Source organism: Taeniopygia guttata, chromosome 1A (genome assembly GCF_048771995.1).
Source record: "Taeniopygia guttata chromosome 1A, bTaeGut7.mat, whole genome shotgun sequence".
NCBI lineage: Eukaryota > Metazoa > Chordata > Aves > Passeriformes > Estrildidae > Taeniopygia > Taeniopygia guttata.
Window position 1 is genome coordinate 61,581,922 of NC_133025.1, and position 23,964 is coordinate 61,605,885.

Genomic DNA, 23,964 nt, shown 5'->3' on the forward strand with positions numbered 1-23,964 from the left:
TAGGTGGCAGATTAAAAATCAGGTATGTGAGGCTCAGATATGACTGTTGTGGAAAAATAATCCTGGTTTTTCTAGCACATGCGAGAGAGAAATGCAGGCAGCATCAGGAAAAAGTGAGATGGCTTCAGGTCTATGTCTGACAGCCAAGAAACCTACAGGTAACAGTCTTAGCAGTCTCTAGATGCTTTTATTTCCCTCTTCAAAGGAATAGAATAGAATAGAATAGAATAGAATAGAATAGAATAGAATAGAGCAGAATAAAGAGAATATTTTATTTATAAGGGACATACAACAACCATCTGGTCTGAGTACTTCAGGGCAAACCAAAAATTGAAGTATGGTATTAAGGGTGCTGTCCAAATGCCTCCTAAATGTGATTAATAACAATGCTCCCAAATCTGAAACTATTTCTGGTCTTTGTTCTGTTCCAGCCAGAGGTGGATTTCCAGGTGTTTTCCTCTAATTCCCCTGGCAGTCCCAGTTTTATGGATCCACAGAGCACAGGTTAGGGGGGTTCTCAGGCTGTTCTACCCAGTGCTGTCAGGTGGATGACTAGGAAATTGTCAAGATATTATTCTAATCAGATTCATGGCTCCATTAAGAATTTTACAATTTAAATTTCTGGTGCAAAGTAATCTGAACACTCTGGCAGAGTCTCAACTGTATTTATAAATCCTTTTGTATGTATAAGTATAAATATTTTCCATACCTAGCTAGAAACATTAGTTATGGAACTGATCTTTGAAATGCTGGAGTTACCTTTCAGTCAATTTAAGAAAGCAGGAAAAGTAATGATATCCAACAATGGAGAAAGGGGGAATGTTTCCCCCCAATTTTTCAGTTATGCAAAAGTGTTTCAGGACATTTTTCCTCCTGTCCTCTCAGAAAGAAAATAAGCTTACTTTATGCAAATGCCAAGAACTAAAAAAATTGTCCAAACCCCCAAGAAGTCATACATGAAAATTTAAAAAAAAAAAAAATCACCAGATGCTTTTCAATTTTTGCAGTAATGGTTTAATATTAGGATCTGTTTTGGCACACAAAAAAGCTTCTTAATCTCTCTCCTTGCTGAAAATTAGCAGGCCTTAATTATTTAGTGGCTATTTTAAATAAGCTGTCACAGAGTAACCTCCTCCCTGTCTGCAAGGGAGAGGATTTTATTTCTGAGTAACTACACAGCACTTGCAGGTGAAGTCAAAGAATTTTTAATTCTGAGCTAACACTCATGTGTGGGAGCTGATGTAAGCATATATTCCAACACAGATCTAGTAATGTTGATCTAGATAAGGTTGATTTTGCTTTCTGGGTTTGTTTTCAGCTTCATTTTCCAAACATGGATTTTGTTTTAAGCTTGCATTTCACTCTTTGGTAATTAAAGCTGCTATGCATGGCCTAAAGTGTGTGGCTTAAAAAATAGCTGTTTGAAGGATTGAACTTTGTGTTTTATGCTATTGATTTTTCTTTCTTATTCATTACCCTCCCCACTCCAATCCAGTTCTTAAATTCTTCTTGGTGGTTTTCCTTTTCTCCCTTCAGTTTCTTCTATTTTAAAAACGGAGGAGGAAATATTGCTGAGTAGAAGTTGCAGTATTGAATATTGTTCCTTTGAAGCTGTTGGTTCTTAAGATGTCATGTGAGGTCCCTGAGAAAAAAAGTGGTATGGAAGTATATTTCCAAATGAACTGTCTATTTTTTGCCATTCTAGTGAGGTCAATGACTTCAGGACTATCTGTGAGATGGTCAGATGAGCAAGAATAGGGTTTCCAAATTTTCTGGTTACAGACTCTTTGTGTCCTTGTGAAGTCTCTGGTCATTTCCTGCTGACCCCACCACAGATTGCTCCATAGCTTGGGAAGCCTGTGAAAAAATCACTTCCCCTTTCCACCAGCATCTCTTTTTTTACTTCATAATTTTTTTCCTGCAGACCTGGAATGATGTTCAGGGTTTGCAGGTGGGAACTGCTGCTTTAGACCACAGTGGATGGGTCACCCCAACTGGTGTCACAGGAGGCTGGTTGTTCTTACCCATAAGAAAACTCTTAACGGGGCTTTAATTGCCACTGGTGATGGACTGCAGCTTATCTTTTAATGAAAGGAGGCTTGTATACCATCTCACCTATTTGACATGCTGAAAATCAGCTGACAAAGTGTGCTTTTTGTGGGCCCCTCTTTTAAAGTGCAGGTGAACGTTCATCTCTGAAATTACCAGGAGGTACCTGAGTATCTTCTCAAGCTTTGGTGAATAATGCCAATGTCATACAGCATTGCCATTTTTACATCTGTTTTTGTCTAATGTTGTCAGAGAGGAGGGCAAAGTGTAGTGGGCAGGCCTCCAGTGAGTATATGCAACATGTTATGTAATTTATTTAGCCCCAGCTGCTATGAAAAGCATGATAGGATGGATACCTTTGCTGCTCTCAGCACTTCAGAGCCTTTGAGCAATCACAATCTCTGTTGTCAAATGTAAATCATCTGGGAAGCTCTTGCTGGATACTTTGTACAGGTGATGGATGTGAACCTGCCAGCTGAAATCCCTCTGCTTTGATTCTTTTGCTGCATGTGCTTCCTTGGGCATTTATTTTTTTATTTCAGTGATGGAAACAGAGAAGCATAGATCATCAAGACCTGCTTGAGGCAAACCAGTCTATGTCTTCCAGAGCAGAAGTGAAAAATAGGGTTGCTCCAGTCAATCTGTGAATTTCAAGTATTGTAAAATGGAAAAAACTTCCATCTTTCCTGGAAAAAAAATCTTAAGAGTTCAGCAAATAGCATGGAAAAGAAATACATCATGTACTGGGGCTACTCTTTAGAATAGGCAAAAAGTGTAAAAGCCAAGATGGAGAATCTCTGGATGCTGTGATTCAGTGTAGACAAGAGAGGTCACACCAAATTTGAGCTGATTGCTCAGTGTTCTGTCAGTGAGTGTATTTTCATTAAATCCAGCAACTAAGCATGATATTCAAGAAGGAACATGTTGCTGAACATGCTTTCCCTTTTCCACATGATACCATCAGGGGCAAGATAATATCCTCTCCTCAAAGACAAGATGTGGTGGGTAGAGTAAAATAAATACATTTATAGTATAGTAAACCTGTTTAAAGGAAAGTAAATAGAAACATTTACTTTACTGTACTATAGCTTACAATTATTCTTATGTGTTTCTTGTTATGAATCACACTGCCTTGAAATGAAACCCACACTTCTCCAGGTGCTCCAAATCACTATTAATTAACTGATGATTACTGAAACCCTACTTAAGGGAGCTGGGCTGGCATTTACCCTGAGGTATCCCCAAGGAAGGTTTGTTTTTGTGGGACGGTTTTTCCAGAGACTAAGGGATATTTTTAAAGCCTTAAATTTGTGTTTCTTCTTCTCTCAACTTGAGTTAAACTGAAAATCTTCCTGTAAAGGCTCGTGCTCTACTTGTGTTCTCTGCTGGCACGGTATGTGAAGCTTTCTTATTGTGGAGTAAAACTATTGGACTTTTGGTTGTTTGGTGAACCCATACGTAGGTTTAAATTTAACAACTAAATTAATAACTAACAATTGCAGTGCTACAACCTCCTTTGATTAAACTTCTGATGAAACTGGTGGATAAAAACAAGGGTCAACATAGAGCCTAACTGAAGAAAGCCTTTTTATAGCAATCAAATGAAGGAAGGGCTGAAAGCCTCCTTAGAAATGGAATGTGCATTCCTGGATTTTTTTTTTTTTTCACTTTTGCAAGGAGGTAGCTTTGCATTCTCTAAGTTTGAAGTTCTGTTTGTTTTCTTATCTCAAATCTTATAATATTTTCTGCAATAAATCACCACCTCAGAAGTTAAAGAGCTTGTAAATAAGCATCACTATGTTATTTCAGTTATTTTTGCATTGACATAGTTAAAATCATTTGGTTTGATTTAAGGAGTCATCTTGTTCAGTTCGCTACTATTTATATTTATACTGTGTGTAACTATAATACTGAGGGGGAATGATGTTAATAATTAGTATAACTGATGGAGGGGGGAATAATTTCCTCTTCAGAAATCCTTTGAAATAGCTGAAGGTGTGCTTTTTGAGAGCTAGACTAGGTATTCTTGTTTTCTAAAAATATTTTATCTGCTTTGATAAAATCTGTGAAAGCTCCTTCTGGATGAAGGAGGGCTAGTCTCTTCAGATCACAGAAGGGATCGAGGTTTGAAATAAAATAGACTCAGACCTGAGGGAAAAAAATGTATATATATGAGCAGTAGACTCTTTAGATAGTCTTGGGAAAAAGAGGAGTGGAATTTTTAACTCTTAACAACCAAGTCTTCAAATGCCAGTAGGCAGAAGCAAGACTGTGAGCTGTGTCTCAAAACTGGCATGTGGTTCTAGTCTATTAATGGTTCCAAAACTTCAAAAAATGCCAAGTAATAAATCACCTTTCTATGAATACTGTGATCCTACTTGTCTGAGTGCTTTGTGTGGTTCCTTGTGAGTACATTGGTATTAGAGTTTGATTTATAGCAAATCAACTTGTTCCTGAAAATTGAAAATAGCCTGTTGTATATCTGAACCTGGACACACAAAACAAACCTCGGTTCTGCCTGTCTGGTTATGGTCTTTAATATGGTGTAAAACCTGATACGTCTAGTTAATATGAAGTGTGCATACAGGTCTTGTATAAATACTGTGGCTTTGTGGTGTTTTTTTTTTTTTTTTTTTAGTGATTTCATTTTTACCTTCCATTACTTGCATAAAAACTTGTTGCCATGAAGGTAACCAGTGTTTGGTGTGACTCATCACAGAAACTTGAGGGAATGTTGGCTGGAATTTCTAACCTGCCAGCTCTATATGAAACAAGAAAGGGTTTATTTTGTTCAGTTGCAGTGTTTGGTATTGACTTTAGGCTGTAGTGCTCAGATGTCCTCAAATCACAGGGCTTTGATCTCATTAAAAATAAGGGTCTCTTAATGATGTTTAGCAATGACTCAGGTGTGTGGATATCTGAATTTAAGTTTCTATACTTGGAATTAAGGGCTTGACTGGAATTGCTAAGGTTGAAGATTCTGTGAAGTATCTTTATTCAAATAGCAAATCATAGAAAATAATCTGAAAAGGGTGCTTGATGTTCTCTAAGGTTACCTTTGTGAATTTAGCAATAATAAAAGGTAGTGGAGAGACGGGAAATGGAAAGAGATCAGAAACCAATGGAGTGTGGCATGAGTTGTAACTATGGATTTACTGTGGCTCACCTTGAAATTAAGAGACCTGGCACCCTTTTACCTGGCACGGATACTCTGATGCCTGTCACATCCTAGGAGTAGGCATATTCCCTGTGGGTAGGGTTTGAGGTTGCAGATTAGGGTCTAGCAGTTGTCACTCTGCCTGAAACTGTCATTTCCTGAGCATTTTGCTCTCAATTCTTTGTATGGAAAGGATGAGGAACTTAGTTTTTTTTTTTTTCCATGTAGCCTCAGCATCCTCCCTGCTCTAATTTCTCATCACAGCTGCTGGTTTATCTTTTTTTTTTTTTTTTTTTTTTTTTTTCTCTATGGAATTCTGTTTTCCCTGCTTTACACTCCTCTTAGCTAAAACACAAACTTTGTATTTCCACAGCAGGGCTTGAATCACTTCTTTAACTTTCTGGGTGGAGGAGGGAAGTCTTTTGAAAAGAATATGGGAACTTTTTGTGCAGAAGGCTGGGTTCATAATTTGGCATTATCCTGGAGCACACTAGGATAGTCAGCAAGTATGTGATATTGAAGATTTGCCAGATACCAGAGCTCTGGATGACTGGAATATATTCTTCAGAAGGATGTGAGATCTGACTGCACAGCTATTCTTTTCTAACCACAGAACTAACAAGTGTGTCAAAGCTGGGTTTTCTAGTGCTCAGCTGCCACTTGGAAGCAAAACTCTTAGGAAAGTCCCACATCCTATTTGAGTATCTGGATTAGAAATGTGTATTTCAAAAACTCTCCACATCTAATTTGAATTATGTTAATATGATTTGTTAATTTTGGCATCTAAATGTGTGTTGTTCAAGTGCTTGATCTGACCAGGCTCAAGCCTGGGGTTAGATGATCTAAAAACTCCACTGCCAGTGATGTGATATTTGTGATGGACATTATTAGTAGGTTTTTTTTTGCCATTTAATATATTTTGGTCCTTTCAAAGTCAGGGGCTCTGCACCTAAGTGGGGGCAGCTCTTTGCTTTGCCTTGGGTGCTGTGACCTGGGTCAGGAATTGGTGAGGAATGGAGAGGGGGAATTGTGCTCTCTGAGGAGCTTCAAGCCCAGCGTGGGAGACTTCCTACACCTTAGGTGTTCAGCTTGAGATACTAGGTCAAGACATTGAGACTATTTCAATCCTCAGATGTTTATGTATAGAATTTCACAAAATGCCTTCTATATGGAACACCCCCCACCCTAGTTTCTCCAAGGAACACCCCCCACCCTAGTTTCTCCAAGGAATGTGTGGGAAATTTGCAGCTAAACGGAGGTGTCTGATTTTCTGGACAATTGTCTCATGTATTTAATAGATATAATGGATATGTATAGTCTGCAAGGAATATACAGCTGTTCTGTTTGTTGTGTTATGGGTTTGTCTTTTCTTTCTTTTTTCCTTCCTTTTATTCACATCAATAGACCTGATCTCTAGTTTGGGATGAAGGGGAAGAGAGGAATGTCATTCTCTCTGCAGATGATTTACTTTCTGTGTCTGGGACTAAAGCAAATATTTCTTTTCTCCTATTATATTTCATCCCTAGGGTTGAATCCAGAAGTGACAGCCTTCCCATTAGTGTGATTTGTGGTTGGTTTGTTTTCATTTCAAGGGCTCCTCAGCACAGCTAGCAGCAGCCCAGTAGGTACTTTTCCACTGGATCCAGATCCAGGTGTGCTCTTGTAATTTTAAAACTTCACAGTTAGAAGTGCAGAGAAAATATTTCCCCAAACCAGCTGGAATTGTATTTGCAGTTAGAACAATGTAACTTGCCTTCTCTTATCACAGCGATCCTAGTATCGGTGTTGAATCAGTACCAAAAAGAAATCCAGTGAAATAAATTTAAAAGTTCAAAGACCTTTTTATCTTAATACACCATCATGTGATCTGGGATTATAGCAAATACAGTATTTCAGAGCAACCTCACCCTGACACATCCTGGGCTGGCAAAGTTAGTGCTGTCTGGTGAACAAAACCTCTGCTCAAAATCGGTATTAATTAACTTCAGGTTTAATCTGGCCCTTGTTGGACTTGGTCTCATGATGCTGCAGGGGCTTGTGTCTGTCAGAAGGGGAGTTTTCCTTGTATCTGAAGATGTGCCAAAATACTGCGCACAGCAAGACTGGTTTTATGCCAGCAGGAGCTGCAGAAGGGTAACAACACACTTGCTGAAGAGTAGGAAAAGTGAGGAGCCAGGGAGAAAAGTCCTGGCAAGGGAAAGCCATCAGAACTTGTCCCTCTTCCTTTTGCCAGTGAACGCAGCTGGGCTGGAGAGCTCAGGGTGCTTGGGGCTGGGCTCCTCTTGCTCTGTCTCTGCTCTTACTCTGGTAAAAATGGCTTATTAAGGCCAGAAATAACTGCTTGGCAGCCTCTCTAACACCACCAAGAGAAGTTTAAATTTATGCCTACTTGCTATCGAGCAGGATGGATTTAAAGTACCCATCTCCCCACAAAGCAATCTCTAACTCTGTATTTCTTGCTTCTCAGTAGATGGCATTTATAGCACCTTGTTAGGCCCTGGGTTTGGAGATTTCTTTAACACTGGGAAAAATTTATTGCTGCCCATCCTTACCTTTCCATGAACAAGGATTTTTGAAAATTGCCCTTTTGTACAGACGTGTGCATTTTTTGAAGGGAAGTTTTCAGGATGCTTCTTTAACTCTGGCTGACTCTTCTGGAGTCTCTGGCTCCCTGGCAATGACTGTGTGGGACACACAGTGCTTTGTGCTCGTTCTTTTCTTGTTTCTTGATCTGTTCTGCTCCCTCTTCTGGCTTAGTTCAACTGTTTCTGTTATTTCCCACACGGGGCATCCTAGGATGTGTTAATTGGTTAAAATGCTCAGAGAGAGCAAGAATCGGGGGCATTGGCTGGTCTGGTGATGAGGCCATAAAGGACTTCTAGAAAATATGGTTGAGAACCATCTTGTTTTCACCGCAATAGCTAACAAATGTAGTGTCCCAAAATGTTGGGGCACAAATATGCAAAATGACCTTTGTAAATAACTGAGGTGGCCCTGATATTGTTATCTGAGGGGCTCTTGGTGTGTTGACAAGGAGGGGGGAAGCCAGCATGAACCTCTGGTGCTTAAAATCTTCTCTGAAATAGTCCTAGTGTTTGTTATTGAAGGGTATGAAGCTGTATTTCATGCCATGGCTGTATTTTTACTCCTTTCAATGTACAAAGCTTTGTCTACACTAGGATTTATGACATTTGTGTGATTAGCTTCTTGGTGTCTGTAAACTCTAGCCTAGGTATGAATGTGTCTTTCATCACTTGCAAAGGCTTTACCTTCCCTCCATTCCTTGGGATTAAACTTGACAGGTTCAGTGCATGTTCAGTTTTGACTTTGTTTTGTTCCAGGGCTTTTTTTATTCTCCATGTAGTATGGTGCTGATGCTATTTGTAAGGTAGAGTTGTGGGCCCAATCCCCACTTTAAATGCTGCAGAAACTGAAAACAGCACCAAGGTGCCGGCTCCAGATCCTTTGCAGTTTATGAAAAACATGAAACAAAAATTCCTGGTAGCCAGGAGGGCCACAGAAATTAGTGAACCAATACTCGCCATGTCCCTGGCAGTCCCTGCAGTCCTGTTTTGTCCTTTTACCCTGACGAGGTGATGGTCTGAGCAGATCGCCATGACACCTTTTAATCTTTGTCAGGATCAATGTTGTGAGTAGCATTTGCATTTTCTGGTGCTACTGAACTGCTCAGCTCTGGTACAATTCAGCAGTGACCAGATGAAACCAAACTGAGAACAGCTGGAAGCATTATTCTGTTCAGGGCATCCATATCAGATTTATCTTCCTGCATTGCATGGCTGAGTGGCATTTCTGGGGAAGTTCACAAACCTTTCTTTGTCCCCACCATGAGTCCTTCAAATGGCCTCCTTGTTCTCCTAGTGCATGCTAAGCAAATTAATTGTTGCGAAGGGACACTGTTTGACAGGAGCTGTGGTTCCTGAGTTGGTCAGAGGCTTTCTAGCATTATCACTGGAAAATTTTAAATCTTCAAAGGATACAATGTGCCTGTGGCACCTTTGGTTTAGGTATCCATCTATCCCCTTGCCCAGTTCCTTTATTTTTCAGCGCACTGGTTGATTAGACTTCTAGGGATCTCGGGAAGCCTCCCAAATTGGGATGAAAACTTTCTGGAAATGCAAAATTATCTAATTTGCAAACCCCCACGCCCCCATCTTAGCTCGGTTATCACCAGGTTTTGGAGTTTTACAGGTCTAATGGGAATTTCCAGATTTTGTGCTTCTTCCTCTTTGATCAGGAGGCAGGACAGGAGCTTTGCAAATCCCATGTCAGATTTTCAAGATGGAGCATTAAAAAAATGTCTGTTCATATATAAATTCTGGGAACAGGAGCAGGGTTAAATATCCCTTCTTTGTTTACAAACTACAGTCTGGGGAAAAAGCCCAAACATGGACTGGTTTGTAGTGAGGCAATGCTGGTAACTGTTGAGTGGGTGCTTCAGTTTTCCTTTTCTGGGAACAAGATTCCCTCTTCCCCCAAGGTTGCTGAGGGAGCATATAAACCCCCATGATTTGGTCAAAAGTGACTGATGAATTACGGAGATATTAGAATATGTATATAAATAAAGTTTAAACTAGGCTTTAAGTATGTATCTTTAGGAAATTTTTAATTTTACTTTCCAGTGTTAATTCCTAGCTGTCAGCCAGGAGCCCAAGAGATTTGAAAGAACCTGGTCCCACAGGAGGAGCTCAGCATGAATTTGAGTTCACTGCTCCAGAACCACCTTCATGGCTGAGCCCTTCCATAATTTAGTGGCACACAGAGCTTTGGACATAACAAAAAGTCGTATGAGAGGTTTTCTGCTGCTTAACAAATATGGCACCTGGATGTTTTTAAGTCTCTGTGAGGATTAAATATCTGATTTAGTAATTTTGTTGTTCCCAACACTAGGCTGATTCTTGCTGGTTCTAGTTACTGGAAATTCAGACTCCAGTGCTTTTCAGCTTTTCCTTGAGGAATGCTTTCTTTGCTTTGCCTTCTCTGAACAGCCCTTTTTGCTTTAACTTGAGTTACAAGTTTTAGAATGCGAAGCTACAAATAGCTGAAAGTAGTGTTAAAATATTTAAAGCTTAACTTACTTGTAAAGCCAGTAGATTCCCAAGCCATGCTGAGGTCTGCTCAATGATCTGTGCAATTTTTTTAGCATAACTTCCTCTCTCAAGCCTTCTTTCTGTGGTGCTCCTATTGATGCTTTGGTTTGGACACTTTTTTGCCCTAAGTTTGTGCAGCACTTAACATAGTGGGACACTGGGCCTGTGGGTCTTGTAGGTGTTCCTAGCGGTCCAAAGTTGAGGTATTTTCTTTCCTATTTATAAATGAAACTCTTTAATAAAAAATAATAAAACTCATTTCATTTCTTATTTATAAATAAAATGTAGTGTGGAAGGTGTTTTCAGTTTGAGATTTAGGCAATTGGCTCCATGCTTTTGAGTCTGGAGGAAAATCAATGTGTGTTTATAAGAACTAAGTTCCACATTGTCTCTCAATAAACAAGATGTGACTGTGGTCCTGATTTAGAGAATTAAAATGTATTGTTCTTTCTTTTTTTTTCTGTTTTCCCAAATAAATTATTATACTATAATGTTTTATACTGGCTACAAAATATTTTCAATGTTTTTTATTTACAGAGAAGTTGTTCTGCTTTTACCACCATCCTGTATAGAGTAATTGATGGCTCTGCATCTTAAAGAAGTAGTTTATTTCCAGAATCACAGGATAGTTAGGGCTGGAAGGGACCTCAGATCATCCAGTCCAAACCTCCTGCTGAGGCAGGATCACCTGGAGCGGGTGACACAGGAACACATCCAGGTGGGTTTGGATGTCTCCAGAGAGGGAACTCCACACCCTCCAAGGGCAGCTGTTCCAGTGCTCTGCCACACCGAGGTAAAGAAATTCTCCCTCATGCTGAGGTGAAACTTGTTTCACTTTATGCCTTATAGTTGTGATTAAACTAGTGTCTGCTCATTACTTGTAAGTGAGGAAAAATGCTCGCTGGAAGCAGTTTTGCCACTTCTGCTATCACTGTAATGGCTATAAAATTGTCTTTATGCAATGAGTGTGGCACCTCCTCTAGCAGTGCCTACTCTGCGTCTGCCTCCTGTCATCTGAGAGATAACATGGCCTAGGATGTGATTCCTGAACCAGGGGAACCAGGAGAGGGAAAAAAGAGAGTAATACATGGAATGATGAATGCATGGGTATTGCAGCATATTAATTAAAAATGGCTGAAGATGACTTAACTTTTGGAAACCTTTGGCATTCATTCTCTGAAGGAAATTTGAGGAAGATGATTTTCATACACAGTGTTGGAAGGTGGGATGGGAAAGAGCAGCAAAGGCACCGCAGCAACCATGGTAATCCACCAGAATAACAAGTCCTAATGGTGGGTGTGCTCTGCTCTTATCCCACCAGCTTCAAATTAGATGTGATTTTTGCCATTCTTTGAATTCTGTAAAATCTGCCTTAACATTCCTGAGATCTCTCCATATCCATGTGTGAATCTGTCCTTGCAGAAAGCCTGGCAGACTGCTGGGATCTGTAGCTCAGGTGTGTAGGTGCCTTGGGGCCTGAGGATTTCTGGAACTTTGAACCAGAAGCATGTGAACAGAACTAAAAAGCCAATGAAACATTCATGCTTGCAAATATCCTCAGGCACTGTTCCTTTGAATACCGTGCATTTTTCTGCTAAACCAGAGAAGGAGAAAGGAATATGTCTCGATTACTTTTGTTTGACAAAGAAAGGAAGCCTAATTTTTAACTGGTTTGTATTTTCTGAACGATTTATGGCCATGATTTTGTTATTCAAACACACAGAGAAGATCCTGTCTTTTTATAGTGCTTCTAAAGATAAAATCTTTGGCAATGGGCTCATAAAATAGTGAGCTTAAGGTATTTCTAAGGTTTGAGATGTTCAAAACCTGAATTTTTATTAGGATGCAGTTTTGTACAGTTCTTGTCCCATGGTGAATGGAAAAATATTGGATTACTTGGTGCAATTCTTTTAAATCAAGTCAAACTTGGAGGATATTTTTAATTGCTAATACAATTTCTATAAAGTTCCATAGTTTTAGGAACAGTCCAGTGGAGAAACACACACACTTCTCCATTACCTCCAGTCTGTGAAGGGTGGATACCTGTCTGATGGGTTGGGCATGAAGGCTTATAGGGAATTAGGGTGACATCAGGCTGATTCCATGGTTCTTGGTCCCTTCCAGCTCAGGATATTCTATTATTCCAATCCCTGTATTATCTGTATTGTCAACTTGCTTGATGATGTTTTGGAATTGTAGAGTATTTGGAGAGTTTTATCTTTTATTTGGATGTTAAATGTGGGGATTGGGAATTCTTGTGAATGTCTCAGCTTTGTTTTTCATCTTGAATCCTCTACCCTTCATGTTTCAGGAGAAAAATCGTATAAGTGCTAATCTTTGATGGTATAAAAAAATCAAAAGGCATATGAGAGAGCCAATTAATATTCTGGAATTTGAGTCCTTGTATTGTGGTTGATGTCATGTGATTGATATTTTCTCTTGTGATTTTAGGGTATGTACTGTATACCAATACATGAGGGAAAAGCAGGAACTGGAGGAAAATTTCACCATCTGAGCTTTTTGCCTTCCCCCTGCCCCCCCCTTTGTGCTTATATTGGATGACTGCAGGAAAAAAAGGGTGGTGGTGGGGAAATGTGCATAAGACACAGATTTGTTGATCACATAATGGTGTCAATTGTTACCAGAACAGTGAATGTTTCTGGGACTTAATTGTCCTCTACAATGAGTAACATGTTCTGTCTTGTACTAGGGAAAATCAGCCTTTCAGAGGGAGAAACCCGTGATTTTTGTCTTAGTGATCTGCTTTTTCTTAGAGCTGGTTCTTCCTTGGCATTATAAAAACGAGTGAAATAGATTTTGTATGGATAGGACTTCTTTCCTTTTCAAAGGTGATTAAGATAATGCTATAAATGTTTGAGGTAATGAAAGGAATTTCCATAGGCCAAATTTCAGTGTTAAGGGACCAAAATCATCCTTCCTGGTGAAGACTTTCAGAAGCACCTGTTATTCAATGGGAACTGGCATCTCTCTGCAATTCAGTGGAATTCATAGCACTGTTCCCAAGTTTTTTCAACTGGTTGGTTTGTTTGATATATTAGTATTTACATTATACTGCTTGAGGGTTTTTTAATGAACTTTGATGGGTTTACGAAAAACAGTGTATAACAAACCTTACACATCTTTAGTGAAATCACAACTTTGGCAAATTGTATTGATGAAATCATGCCTGCATTAGGAGCTTAAAGGTGTTTAGGCACCTTTATGATTTGGCATATCATTTAGGTGAGTAGAAAACACACCAACAACTGACTGCTCATCATGTTGATTATATGTTGCCAAATGATAATTTACCCTTCTGTTTTGTTTCTGATTATTGATAGTATCCATCTCTGCCTCGTGCTATTTAAACTGCTGAAGTGGTAGGAGATGCTGGTGAAGGGAGGAAGGGATATGGATGATGCTGCATTCTAGGAATAGCAGCAGTGTTAGATATTTAAACCTGGCCCTAGTTCTGGTACCTGGAGTTAGAGATGAGCTGTGAAAACCACAAAAAGTGGAGAGAAATGCACTTTTGAGAGGCAACCTGGGAGCTCAGTTCATTGAACTTAAACAGGGGATAGTGGAGAATTGTCTTGAACTCGTTATCCAGGAAGGGATGTAGAGAAAACATGGTAATAGATGTACCTTGAATTTCTATTAAGGTGCTGTCTGAAGCTTAGGCTAGCAAAAACCCGAGTTAGAGCGAGTGGTTTTAATATGGTGTGGCTTTAATTGTCAGAACATTTTGCTAACAGTTGTGTTGAAATTTTAAATAAACTCCTGGTGCTGTTCTTGTTTGAAAAATAATTAATTTGGGACAAACCTACAGGGGTCAGCCTTGAACACAGAAGCTCCAGCTGGCTCCCGAGTTGGGCATTTTCTAACAGTCGTGACCCTGGAAGGAAACCTGTGCTCCTTCAGGAGCATCTTGGGAAGTCTGTTATTAGTAAACTTCTTAATTAGTAATCTCCCAGGGCCCTAGAATAGCCCTGTGTGTAGAGCAGAGGATGTTAATTAATTTATCCTTGTTTACGTGCTTGTGATGCAAATATACAAAGTATTGTTTCTGTCGTACTGCACAAAGGGGAGAGGGGTGAAACTGCTTCTCAAAGCAGCAGCACGAGGTCTGTGTTTGCTCCCTTCTGTAATGGCAAAGGAAAAACAACAACTCAGGCTTTTTAATTCTCATCTCGGAAACTGTTGCTCTTGTTTCAGTTGCCAAAGCTGCTGAAATTCCTGGGTTCCTATGGATGCTCAGTTGTGATTTAGGTCTAGAGTCACAGGCACTTTTGAGATAGATGATTCAAAGTCAGAACTTTGGGGTTTTTTTTGTCAGAACACACACTTGAGAAAGAAGACTTTCCTCCTCTATTTATTTTCATCTGTCTCCCCACACTAAGACGATATTTCCCATCTTTTGGCTGTTCCTGTTTATTTGTCCTCCCTTCTCAGTATGTTAATATTTTCCTGTCAGGACAAATTTAATTAGTGGATATATGCAGGTGGGTGGAGGTGTTGGTGTGTATCTGCACATGCATGCATTCATCATCCTTGATTAAACCTCAGATTAAAAGTTAAAAGACCAACTGAGGACATTTTTCTTATCTGAGATTTGGAAATATCTCAGTGTATCTGAGGGTGTCTGGCTCATTTAGGAATTAACTATTCTACTGAATCTAGAGTCACAAGGTGAATTGTTACTGCAACTGTTTTACAGCCCAGAAGTGTTGGCTACTCATTATTTACATGGTTTCAGCTAAAGACATTTCAGCAGCCATGCTTTTGGACAAATTTAATCCCGAGGGATGAGCTGGTTTTAAAGCATGGAGTTGGAAAACTGACTGGACATCACGCTGCGTAATACAGGCTCTCATTTTCTCTTATATTAATGGAAAAAGTCCTTTGCATTTTATGTTTTGGGTTTGTTTTTTTTCTTTTTACTTCAGCAGCCTGATGGTGATTTTGTGGTGGTGGAGTGGTTGGTGTCTGATGTCAGTGCTGATGTTTAAATTATGACAAAGATGCTAAAATGTTTTGCTCTTTCCAGAACAGACTCCAAAACCTCACACAGCATAATTGTGAATAACATGCATGTATTGGGTACCCTGCTTACAAAATTTTGTGCCTGTAAATACACCCTAAAAACTAATAAGATTATAGATTTTAACTGGGGGGGGTGGGATAGGAAAAACACAATTCCAAGGGTGGGGGAGGAAATAGTTGAACTGGCCTTGGCTGGCTCTCTGTATGCAGGGAATTTCAGCCCGGGGTGGAGGTACAAAACATGAACAAGCAAAAGAGAGAGCAGTGACCTCCTGTCACCAAACCCTTCTGGGGGGAGGCTGGAAGTGGGCGATGCTGTTCTGCCCTAGGAGCACACGCCCTTCCCGGGCAGGAATTCTGCCGTGTAGAAGTCCGGCGCATCTCGGCGAGGTGGTACCTCACTTACATAAGGAAGAACTTATCCACAGACCAGGCGAAAAATCCTCTTCCCTCTCCGCTCTTTTGTTTAATTTCTGGCGGCTATTTGTAATGCAAAATTGTGAGGCTTTTGGCTCTTCAGCCAGCACAAAGTAGGAGCAGTGCCGTTGACCTCAGCAGAGCAGCACTAGCTGGGCTGGAAATGATGTACAGCTTTAGCATCCTTATTCTCTGCATATAGAGGAGGGGTGTTTTGCTTTGATGTGATGCTGCAGGACTTGCAGGATGCACCTTGACTCATAAACTGCAGGTCGGGATGGGCAGGACCTGGCATATGAAGCCCCTGCAATTCATAGGAACTAGAGCTTTAGCCCCTTTCCTGTTTTGTGGTGTTTTTTTTCCCCCCTTTCCTTTTTTTTTTTTTTTTGTGCCCCTTTCCTCATCTTTTTGCTTTGTTTCACTGTTGGATCTGTAATGGGAAAGTTGATTTGAATCTCATTTGTGGAAAAAATGAAACATATCTTCTTGCAAACTGGGATAGGATAAAGAAATCTATCTAGTTGATTTTTTTTTTTTATTTGGGTGTTTTTTGGTTTGTTTTTTTTGGGTTTCTTTTTGACCAAAAGGTAGGATTCTGGTGGCTAGCAGCAGTTGCTTAGGAAAAGAGAAGTAAGAAATAAAGTGTAACATTAAAGGATGGGATTTCTTCTTGTAATACACAGCAGGATAAAGACTTTCTAAGCCAAAAGCTGTCTCTGATCCATCAATTGATTCCTGTAATGCAGGGGCCCTTAATTAGTTTGTCTGACTCCTTTTTGACAGAGTGACCTGTGCTGAGACCTTTCAGTTATGTGTTTTAAAGGCAACAACCCCCTGAAGGATTTCATTGCTTACTCCCAGCCTTTACCTTGGGAGAAGCAAGGAACGCTGATTTCCTACCTTCTCTGTACTCTTGTGATAGGACATACAAGGATCTTCTATAATTTCTCTGATTTTTCAAGACTGTAAGTTCCCTCTGCTTGCAGAGAAGTTGCTTCCTACCTCTGACCATAATTTTATCTTTTCTCTTTGTCCTTTCCTACATTTCTGAGTGTACCTTCCTTAATTTGATTTTTTTTTTTTGTGTGGCATTTGGGGTTTCTGTTTACTCCAGATGCCAGGAACACTTTTTATAGATCCTATAAAAGTAATCAGTGCAGTTGCCTGCAGAAATTAAGTGATTCTCATGCAAACTGACTTTGCCCAGGATAGAATCCTTAAATTCAAGTATACTTGTAGCACGGCCAGGACTTGTTGCATGCAGCCTGGTATTTAAACAAAGCAATGAAAAACAGTATTATGGATAATTTTTCTCAGAAGTCCTTTCTGTGCTGTTTCTGAGCATGGACTATAGATGTTTTTCTGGCAATACTTCATAGCTGTTTATATAATATTTTCCCCCATGTCTCAGGTGTATTGTCTGGAAAATTACATGTTAGAAATGCCCAAACATCACTAAGCTTTGTGTTTGAACAGTGTACAATATCAGTCATAAAATGCACTCTTTAATTACCATTTCCTTTTTTTTTTTTTTTTTTTTTTTTTTTGTGGGGGGGAGATAAAAGAGCCAAGATGGAAAAAAGTAAGTTTGCTCTTTGTATCTATCTCAATTAATTCTGTTTGTTATATATAATTCCCAGTCAATGCAATGTGTTGCCTCCTAAGGTCTTTGTTAATCCTAGAAGTTATTGGAAATGCGAGGAATGAGACATCGAAAGTCAAGTAAGACTTCACAAACTCTGGTTTTTGTGTGTTTTTGCTCAGTGCTGTATGCATGCCCATAGATTTGGTGCCCACTCTGCAAACAAGTCAGACCAGGATGTGCTATTCCAGAGGAACGTTTCAAGGAGCTAATGTGTTGCTTTGATGGTAAGTGGCAAAATTCAAGTATTTTTGCACCTAGAGAATAAACCCAGGGCATTACTAGCTCTTAATTTTTCTTTCTCCTTTAAGTCAGTTGTTTAGAAAAAAAGGCTTAATTGTTCTGTGGCCTTTGAGGTGGAGAGCATCCTACTATTCCCTTTGAGTAACATTCTGTGAAATAAATATGCTGCCTGTTGGCTCAGCCAGTGAGATTTGTCACACGTACACATGTGAAATGTATTTCAAAGACTTTATCTGTCAGTTTTTAAAACTACTTCCCCTCATTGTACCTTCCTGGCAATTAAGAGTGCCTGATTTCCACGATAGCAATTTCATCTATTGTCTTGAGAATCAGGCGGCTATGACGTCTGCATTTTTGTCTTTCCTCTTAAATGGACAAGAGTTCCTGGCTTGTACAAAAACAAGAGATTTCAAGCTAAAGTCATTCCAGTCTTGACTACTGAAGCACCAGGGGAACAATGTTGTTGTAGGTTAGAGGTGGAAACTGGAGGAGTTTCTTTCTCATGTGCAAGAGGAGTCTCGCACAGAAGAAGGTATATTCATTTCTAATTAAGCCTGTGATAAAACTGTAGATGGTTTTATACTGACAGGTCTTACTGGATTATATTCTGATTTGTTAGTGGCACCTGCTCCATTAGAATTGGGGGAAGTCCATCTGCAGTTCAGAAAGGAGTGGGAGGTGGATGGGGACTGATGGGAAGGGATTTACACCTTGCCTTTTTTTCTCTGCCTGCTTTGTAAAACAAAAGGGTTAATAAAGATGGGCAGTATCTGATTCACCACAATAACACTGTGCATGCACCAAAAATAAAGTAGCAAGTGTGTATTCTGAGAATAATAATGCCTACTGTTTCCTTGACCATTTGTAGTGTCATTCCTATGCAGTTGGCACTTCTGAGCTATTTTGCAGCCTTATGTCAGTTTGGGATTTGCAGCATTATATTAGACTGAGTTATAGAATAGATCTTTCTTTTCCTGTCTTGTGTATGAGTCAAACTCTGTGTTTAGTTATGTGGCTGTGAGTTGGACCTACATAACTGACAGCAATGAGATGTGTGTGTCTACACCTGATATCTCAATCTGTCTTTGCAAAATGCATTCTAGTCTTGGAGAGTTCCTTTATGAAAAGGTGTGTCTGGTCTTCTGGAATTAGTATATTAACTTTGGTATATTTAAGCTTCCCTAGTTGCTTATATGATCACTGAAATTAATTCCCTTAGATGGAGCTCCCTGCAGCTTTCATACTTAAAACTTGATGTTTTGCCACTGAATCCATGTAGTTCACAATCTGCACGACCCTCCTATTGTATTATTAATTATTATTTTTAAAGGCCTGGTCATCCTGGAGGTAGGTTATAGACATATGGAAAACAAAGACTGATGTTCTGGTTGTAGAAAGGAGGAGGCAATGCTAAAACTGATTTTGTTGAATGAAAATTTTCACCCTGGGTCTCTAATCTCTGCACTATTTCCTCCCTTTCCTTCTTGCCCCTTATCTCAAGCATGTTATCACCCTGAAATCAGTGGATTATGTGGTTACAATGGTCTGCCAAGCAAACCTGCTGGCTGGTGCAAAATCTCTATGTTCTTTCTTTCCCATTGTGGATGTTTGGGCAGGGTGCAAATCTTGTGCTGCAGAGGTGACTTCTGCTGGAGCCAGCTTGGCAGAGCCAGTCTGAGGTGCATCTTCACATCAGGCTGGCTGAGAAATAATGCTGTATGTTGAAGGGCTCTGTGTGCATGGTGTTAGCTGAGGGGAACTGGGATATGAGGGTGTTGGGTTGCATTTCCCGTGGAGGTAGCTGACTTCCATGCAATGACAAGTGAAAATGCAGGCAAAGAGTAATTAGTAACTCTCCTAGATTACCTAGTTAAAGCAGGATGGAGGGCAGCTGAATTACCACAACTGTCTGCATGGATTATGGCTTTCTAAAATGTTGCAGAGCCTCAATAATAATTTTCTTTATAAAGAAAGGATAGAAAGTGATGAGGAGTTGTGAAACAGACTGTGTCTCAAACCAAGAATAGTCTAAGCTATCTCTTTGATTTTTAACAGATGCTCCTCTTGACAGTGCTGCAAACAAACCTACTGCTGGCCACTGTAATCACAGGTAAGAAAAAAGTTTTGGACTAGAATATATTTTCACTATTTTTTTTTTTTTTGGTGAGATATGAGCCCCCTTCTCCTTTTTGTACTGACTCAGGGATTATTCTCACCATGCTGAAGGCATCAATAAAGTAATTCCTTTTGCCTGTTTACCTTGAAACAGGCACTGTGTTGAGTCCCAAACACTCCCTGAAGTCAGGGATGTTTGACTGAACAAGATATGGGGCTTTCCTAGTGCCCTATAGGCTTTAGTGGGGTTGCAGGCAGGCACAAATGAACACATGGCATTCCTCAAAGGGTCAGAACTTAAATTACTCATGCTAGGTTTGGGCTGGTGGAAATAAAGAAAAAAAAGGCATTTCAATAAGGCATATAATAATTTTAAAAAAGCTGTGATCCTATGGACTGTCATGCTAGGCTTAAAGTCTGCCTAGAAGCCACCAAGACATCAGTGGGGACAAATTCCAGCAGAGAAATTCCTGAACTGCAAAATGATTGTGTTAAATTGCAGGTTAATGTTGTGTTTTGATACCTAGGGTTGTCAGGGGTTTCACTTCAGGAGTCATCAGCTGCCCGTTGCAGCCTTTTTGGGAATGACCACATCAAAACATTTGATGGTTCCTTGTACAATTTTGCTGGGTACTGCAGCTACCTCCTTGCTGGAGACTGTCACAAGCACTCCTTTATGCTCTTAGGTGAGTCTGAGCTGGGTTCCATCACTGGGAATAAAGACAAATATTTCCCCTTTGTCAGATAGGATGGACCACTGCATAAAAAGGGGTCTTGGTTGGGAGGGTTTTTTTTGTTTGTTTGTCTGTGGGTTGTATTGGGATTTTTTGGGCTTGTTTTGGAAAGTGGGATTACTTTTGGGGCTTCTGTTATACCTGGTACATTCTGATAATGTAGCTCATACATAACCCCTGCTTCTCAGCAGCTTATTTTTCTTACTACTCCTACTAAAAAGACCTTTACTAATTTTGTATTTTTCAGGGAGATGTGGCTGAGTTAAAGCTGAGTCCAGGAATAAGAGCTATACAACCCTTTGGAATGAATTTTATCTGTATTCTAGACACGTACTTCTAGGACAGAAGGCCTTGGAATTAGCATAGGCCTCTGCAGAGTTATTTTTGGGCATAGAAGTGATGATATGTGTACCAAAACTGTATATGACTTTCATGCCAACTGCTTTGGTAGATGTTTTTATATTCGCTAATAACTGTTCTGTGTTTGTCGTAGTTTAAAATACGTTTTTACTGGCCATAAATTGTCTTCCTGAGTCCCAGAACTTGGTTGTGTTTCATATTCTCAGGTGATTACCAGGATGGGGACAAAATTGGTTTCTCTTTGTATCTCGGAGAATATTTCAGTCTTCGCCTCTCTTTAGATGGAGTTGTGATGCAGGAAGAAAAAAGGTACCTGTAGGAACTACTATCAGAAAACAGCCTGATGGGCTGTGTGTGTCACATGCTGAGAATTTCCTGGTTTTTCTCCACAGGGTTTCCATACCTTTTGCCTCCAATGGTATATTTATAGAGAGGGAGGCAGGTTATTATAAAATATCCAGCGATGAACATGGCTTTGTGGTGAAGATTGATGCCAGTGGAAACATTCAGATACTCCTTCAAGAAAAGCACTATAATAAGACCTGTGGGTTGTGTGGCAATTTTAATAAATTCCTTGAGGATGACTTCAGAACTCGGGAAGGTAAGGTTACCACTAACTGGTTGTATGTTAATGGGTGCTCTGCACACTTTTCCTGATACAACAAAGATGTTGCTGATCTAGCAAACTGTTCCTACAGAACCTGTCAGGTACCTCAACTTGGTGTGTTGAAAAGCTGTCTAAGACCTTTCATCTTCCTTTCTCCTGAAAGGAAATGGCAGTCACATCTCATTCCTGAGGAAAGCCTAGGCATCTGAATGTAGCATGTTTAGAAACCTGGACACTTTCAAATGCAAAGATACAGGTTAACTCATGTGGGGAGACTGGCTAGAAGTAGACCCAGTAAAAAAGCTGTGTAAAATACCCATTGATTCAGCACCTAATTTTTCATTAATTAGCCAAGAGAGGTAGTAAGAACAGGTAGTGTAAGAATAGAAAGATGCATCAGCAAAAGATTAAATTCCTGCTGCTTGCAGGTTTGGTGTGGGATGCTGTTCTATAAAGGGGTTACCTTTTAATGACCTTTCACCACCTATAAAGGCTGTTGGATGGGGGGTGCACCTTATATCACAGCAGTTCCTGGTGAGCATGAGAGGGAACACCACCTTTGCTGCTCACTACACCTTTGTGTGAAGACTCAGAGTTTCTGAAAAGCCCTGAATGAGACTTTGAAGGATTGGTCTTGATTTGCGGTATTTTCAGAGTGTCTTTTAATTCTGAGTGCTTACTTGAAGAGGAGAGGTTTGAAGTTAGTTAATACATTAATATATTAGATTGATAACATGAAGTGTGCATTAAAAATAAATAATACTGAAAATAGAAAGGGAGGCAAAGCAGCTTGGAAAGGAGCCTGGCAGTGCTCCAGAGATGTGTCCTGCTAGCACTCAGGATACATAAGCCTAACTTCAGTGTACAGGAAAAAAAAAAAGAGATCTCATGGTGTGTTAAAATGATTAATCTGTCCTTCAGCAATCTAAATAATAAGAAACAAACTCTGGTCACAAAACTGTTTGCCAGGGCTTGGATCCCTTGATGTCTGCATGAGATGAGATGGGACATTTATGGCTTTTTCTTGAGACAGTGAATAGTAGTAAGGCCCTTAGAAAAAGCAGAAGAAAAAAGGAGACTGTAATGCTTTGGAATACTCAAATGTAGAAAAGGCCCCTCTGCTGCTCATGTTTAAATGTGTTTCATGCTGTATTTGTTTTACATGCTGGAGGCTGGATCTTCCCTCTTAAAAAAAGCAGTCCATTCACAGCCACAGATTTTGGAATGTAGTAAAGTCCATGACAGGGTCTCTGCTTGGAGGAGCTGTAAAGTAATAGAGGTGACAGAGAAAATGTGTTTTTTACGTCTCTTACAGAAGTCAGGGATCTCCTTGTGTTTACCCACCTGTGTGAATACATAGATCTGTGATTTTAGCCTGAAAAATAGAACTGTGTGTCAGCAATTCTGCTAGTTTTTTCCAGTGATACAAAAGACCTTTCATTTAAACTAATTCAGAAGGAATTAGACTGAATTATGTTTGAATTTGTTGTATTGGTGAGGGACGTCACTACACCCACGCACTGTTTGTCTCCTTGGCAGGCTCTGCTGGTTCACTGGAGCATTTCTTAACTTGCTCCAAGTAAATCAGTTATGGAGTAATTCAGATCACTTTTTTTTGTTTGCTTTGTAATATACTGTTGAATCTAGCTTCCAGGTGGGGGGCAACACAAACAGCTGGAGAGGTAATATTTTTTAAACAGAAAAAGTAGGCAGCCTCTTGGGAGCCTTTGAAGCATTTTACCCTTTTCTTTTCACTAAAGTTTTTAGTTGTTCTCCTTTCAGGCTGATTAGATCTCCTGAAGGTCAGCCTATCCAAGGATGTCAGCTTGGTGTAAGGACTTAGTGACCTGACAACAGTGTTTACTTTAAGTTTGCCTTAAGTTACCTTAAGGTTGCCAGCAGCCTGAACTGTCCTGTTGGTGTTCCATTTCTTCCTGTTAAAACCTGGAATTTATCAGATTGGGGCCTCAGTTCTAATAAATCACATTTCTGGGATGGATTTTTATTGGTAAGAGATGCATTAAGATCTTTGAACTTCAGAATAACATGCAGTGGAAACAAATGAAAATATGATTTTTCCATATTTTAGGGAAATAAATTATTGTGGTTTAAGAACACAGTTAATCTGATGTTTCCCTTAAGAAAGTGGAATATGATATAGAACTTCATTTATTACATCTGAATTTTTTTAGGGTGGTGTTGAAAGAAGAGGCAAAGCACCTGTTCTGTAAGTGGGTATTACCACTTACAGCAAGTAAATAAAGGAGGCATGAACATAAGGGTGTTTAAAACTTAATGAATGCTGTAATTGCTTTTCTCTTAATATATTTATACTCCTGTTCTATAATCTATTCAAACGTGCTGTTGTCATGATGCTCTGATGACTCCTCACGGTGTTTTTAGTGTGGAAGTGGAGAACTGATGAAAATCTGATGAGAGAATAACACACATTGTTTCTGTGTACACTTTGGATGCTCAGCTGTTGAGGT

At 39.7% G+C, this 23,964-nt stretch overlaps 1 protein-coding gene across 2 annotated transcripts in view; it reads left to right on the top strand.

Annotated features, from left to right (window-relative positions):
- Positions 1–17,947: 17,947 nt before the first annotated feature.
- Positions 17,948–23,964, top strand: part of VWF (von Willebrand factor) — a 116,560-nt gene continuing 110,543 nt past the window's right edge. The window contains 5 exon segments of one of the 2 annotated variants that reach the window (NM_001256234.1): positions 17,948–18,191; positions 19,715–19,769; positions 20,302–20,460; positions 21,075–21,177; positions 21,261–21,469. In NM_001256234.1, coding sequence (NP_001243163.1) covers positions 19,715–19,769; positions 20,302–20,460; positions 21,075–21,177; positions 21,261–21,469 — 526 coding nt within the window. In that variant the 5' untranslated portion in view covers positions 17,948–18,191. 2 annotated transcript variants of the gene reach the window in all.